The sequence below is a fragment of the Solanum lycopersicum genome, chromosome 3 (genome assembly GCF_036512215.1).
Source record: "Solanum lycopersicum chromosome 3, SLM_r2.1".
Lineage (NCBI taxonomy): Eukaryota > Viridiplantae > Streptophyta > Magnoliopsida > Solanales > Solanaceae > Solanum > Solanum lycopersicum.
The window spans coordinates 55,121,978-55,126,776 of record NC_090802.1 but is presented as its reverse complement, the minus strand read 5'-3'; the positions used below and the strand labels follow the sequence as shown (position 1 = coordinate 55,126,776).

The 4,799-nt window shown below is 28.1% G+C and overlaps 1 protein-coding gene across 1 annotated transcript; it reads left to right on the top strand.

The window, feature by feature from the left end:
* The first annotated feature begins 2,706 nt into the window (after positions 1–2,706).
* Positions 2,707–3,461, top strand: LOC101258240 (WUSCHEL-related homeobox 5). The gene is made up of 2 exons (XM_026030310.2): positions 2,707–3,021; positions 3,106–3,461. The coding sequence occupies exons 1-2, from the start codon at positions 2,742–2,744 to the stop codon at positions 3,300–3,302; spliced, it is 477 nt and encodes a 158-aa protein (XP_025886095.2). The 5' UTR covers positions 2,707–2,741; the 3' UTR covers positions 3,303–3,461.
* Positions 3,462–4,799: the final 1,338 nt, after the last annotated feature.

Here is a 4,799-nt window from a genome sequence, read left to right as displayed (position 1 = left end):
GTTTTTGGTAAATTTATTAACTGCATGATATATATTTTTCTAACGCGGAATACATACATAGACAGTTGTTTAAATTTGTATTAAATTTAATTTAAAACACTACAACTAAACTCGATTTAATTTAGCATTTGAATTATAAACACACGATAATTTAGTAATTCCTATTTTAACACTTTCAACTCAAAATATGGAGAGAAAAATTGAACGGTGGTTTCAAATGCAATTGAAACAAACATGAGGTTTGCTGTTTATTGAATTTTATGCATACAATAAAATGATGTGATATAATTTAGTAGCATAATACGTCAATATGTCTTTTAATTTTGTTTCAATTTATATTCTTAATTTTAAATGTACACGAGTAAACATTTAAATTTGAATAAAATTAAACACATAAAGCCGCATAAAATACAAAATTATCATGTAAAATGCTACGTAAGATGAATGTGTCTATCTGTTCAACTTTAAATATATACTTATGTTTACGTAAAGTTAAAAAATATTTATGCTTTGTGCCTAATTTAACAAAGTAACTTAGGTGCTTAGAAATACATATAAAAGAAGATTTTGAAAATGTATATTTAGGAAGTGCATGTACTCTCAAGTGAATCAAAAGTTGAATATCAAACTACCTATTTCATTAAACAAAAGGAACTATGGATAGATAAAAGCATTATGAACATGTGTTGCTTCTCTTATAATTAAAAGAAAAAATAAATATAAGATGTCTTTAGTTTTGGTGGCTTTTACTTTTTGTTTGCACGCCCTAAAAAGAAGGTTTAACCCAAACAATCTTTGACTGAATGAGTCAAACACTGTCTTTGCCAGTCCTTGCGATCACAACCCTCCAACTAGGATCAGACACTGACATATATTGACTTTCACATCCCTTACTTCTCTTTCCTTTGCACTAATATCCACTTTTATTAACTTATATTTATGGACATGATCGAGTTAAAATTTTTATTAAGAAATAAAAGAATAAATGCCAAACAAGTTGAAAATGATTTAATATCTCTGATAGTTCAACATTTAGATTATTATGTTTTTTTGATTAAAATTTAAGTATTTAATTGATCTGAATTAATTATTAAAATTTTGAATAAAGTTTTAATATTGTTTAAGTGTATTTCTGTATGAAATAATAATATTCAAACACTATATTATAAATCAATTCCACTATCACCTCATCACCACAATAGATCCTTACCATCGATCCCATCACTAATTATCTCTATCACTACGTACAAAAATAATTGATAACCACATGTCAATCACAATTTTTAGTCGCTATTACATAATCATCTTCACCATTATATATAGTTATATATCCTGCCACCACCATTGTTGTGATTGCTATCACATCCATCGTTACTATCAAACATTGCGATTAATCTCTACTATCAACCAACTCCAACACCTCAATAGCATCGCCATTAGCTATCACTAAAACATTGTTAATTATCACACATTTTTCAGCCATTACCACCTCCACTATTACTCTCACTCACTACCACCGTTGTGATGATCAATTCCTACATCAATTCCACCTCCGTCTTCATAATTTACACTACCATCAGCTATCACTAACACATTGTCAATGACAAGATATTCTTTAACTATCACCAACAACGTCGTTAAATATTAACATAAACCAATTTTATTATAATCGTGACTATCAATCACCACCATTATGACGATCACTATAACGCTAATCACCATTACCAGCACATCTATTTCCACCATTATTACTAGCCACTAACCAACTATTACTACTACCTGGTTTCACTACAAATCATTTCCACCATCAGTAACAAACATAAATATTGTTTATTTTTAATCTAATAGTAATTTTATTTTAATATTTAATTATTATTTTACTTGAGTGTGGTATATTTTATGTTTACAAAATAATTAAATATTGAAAAATAAGTATTCTTAATCATTCAATATTTCAATCTAGAGATAACTACTCAGCATCCATCAAACTTTGGCGCTTCAATCTTAATAAAAATAAATTAGCATCAACATTCCCGCTGTTCCAATTTAGCATATATCATTTTTAACATGTCTAAGAAAAATATTGCTTTTTTTAATATTTAAAAATAATTTAACTTGAGAATTTCTCTACTCTTAATTAAATGATTTAGAGCTACATGAATACTTCAAGGTCAATTTAATTAGACCTAAAATTTGACGTAATTATTTTTTCCTTTTAAGACTTTGTATATAATAAAGAAGTGTCAGATCCATAAAGTAATTACTGATTATTTCTGGTTGTACTTCTTGATTATAAGTATTTGCAAACCAAACAAATAATGTGCATAATATTTACAAGTAATGCATTCATACAAATCAGGCAATATTATCTATTAGCACTAGTATAAGATATATTAGTATATTGTTTATCAACTCAAATCTACGTGCCCCCATATATTATTATTATTATTCTTATTTTAATGCAAAAGTAGAGTTGTTGCCCTTTTGTTTGTTCACATACCGAAACTTTGAATAGTGGCAGCTTTTGTGCATGTCTATCCCACTCTACACATAACACCACGAAAAAACAATTGGATCAAATCCTCAAATTAAGTACCTAGATAAAACAAATAAGACTACAAATTAAACAACAAAAGACAAATCCATTAAACTAAACTTACTAGTATATATATATATATCCCCTTTGCTTGTGAACTTGTTAAGTTGATCAAATTAAAAGCAAAGCAAACTAAGATACAAATATGGGTACAAAATGTGGTCGATGGAATCCGACTGTGGAACAAGTTAAAGTTCTAACTGACCTGTTCCGCTCTGGACTCCGTACTCCGACCACAGATCAGATTCAAAAGATATCGTCACAGTTGAGCTTTTATGGTAATATCGAAAGTAAGAATGTGTTTTATTGGTTCCAAAACCATAAAGCCAGAGAACGACAGAAACGTCGTCGTAAGGTTTTGGTTGATGAAACAAACAATGATGAAGACATGAGAATCCAATTGGATAATATCTCCTCAAACAAACGTAAGTAGTCAGAAATTTATCATTATTGTTTTCTTCCATCTGTTTAATTTCTTACATCATTAAGGCTATTCCATATATGTGCAGAGATAAATAGTAATCATGATACGGATGAAAGAGTAATAGAAACCTTGCAACTGTTTCCTTTAAATTCATATGCCGAGACAGAGAAGTTAAGGCTATTCACAGAGGAATACATGAAGGAGAACATGACATTTTCGTGCTCTATCGGGGCAGAAATGGATCATCCAACGTTGGATCTACGTCTAAGTTTTTTTTCATAGAAAAATAAAAATAATTATGTACTTGTATCAATTAATTATTAGCAGCAGCAGCAGTAGTAGTAATATTTAATTTCCTACTATGAAATATGAATAGCCTAGTATAGTACTATATTGTAAGGAGGGTTTGCAAGTTTAATGAAGTGATTATGTAATGAGTAATCTTTGATACTTGTACTACTACTACTACTACTAATTAATTAATCCAATTTGGCTCGACATTCTTCTGTGTATGCTCACGGAACACTACTTTTTAATTATTTTCACGTAATATATATATGTGAACGCTAGGAAATTTAGACTTTTGCTTCGTATTCCAAGGAATAATGTATTTTTTACTTACATGACTGACAGGAAGAGTAGGAAAACATTGGTTTAATTTCTACAATATCTGCTCAGCCATCCATTGTTCAAGTGTTTAGGCTACTTCTTTCAAAACAAAAAGAATAAAAATGTGAATACCCAAACCACCTTCTATACAGTTAAAAAGGTAAATTTCATAAATGGTCATCAAAATATTATTATATTTACTTGTTTACTTTGAATTTTGTGTCTTTTGAGTAAAATAATGATTAATATAAGCATTTTGTCATAATAATTAGATTGATTTATACATAGTTTGAGGTCTTGGAGAATAAATAATGAATATTAAAGATAAATACGATATTATTATTTGATATGTTAAAAATAACAAACAAAAATAGTAAAATCTATTTTGAAAATATAATAGTAAAAACGTAAAAGTGACGGAGGGAGCATATTATCTTTAAAAGAAAATTAACATTTTTAAATAGCACTAAATGGCTACTTTATACTAGGTTGTGATCGACTCGGTTTGGTTTTAACGTTAATCAATTAGATTTATTAATTATCGTTGTTAAAATAAATATATTGACTTATTGATTATTGATCGTTTTGGTTAAGAGATTGTTGAATTTTTGCCTTGGAATAGGAATAATCTAACCGTTAAAATTTGACATAAAATGTTCACGAAAAATTTGTTAAAAAACAAGGTGAACTATGAAAATGACCTATGCAAATGAGTTGCCAAAATGCATCTTACTCAAAAGCAAACATTGTAATGTAGAATAACCGAAAGCTTGAGACAATCTAAAATAAAAGTATGAAACTAATTAACTCTACGTCAAGGACTTTATAAATCAAATGATATAAATATAATCACTTAATTTACTATAAGGTTATTGGGTTGTCGGTTAATCCGTTAAGAAAAACTTCAAACCGTTAAGAACCGATAATCCGAATATAAACAGAATCAAAATTGTTATCAATAATTAAACAAATAACTTTTTTTTGGTTCGATTTTAAAACCCTACTTCATACTCTCTCTAATATATATATTAAGTAAATTATTGATATTCGATGTACTCATAAATTTTTAAGGACATAAATTAAAGATCTTTTTTCATTCCATTTTTCATCCTCTTTATTGCCATTTTTGAAACCTTAAACTCCTTATTTCCAATAATGAACATTACTGTT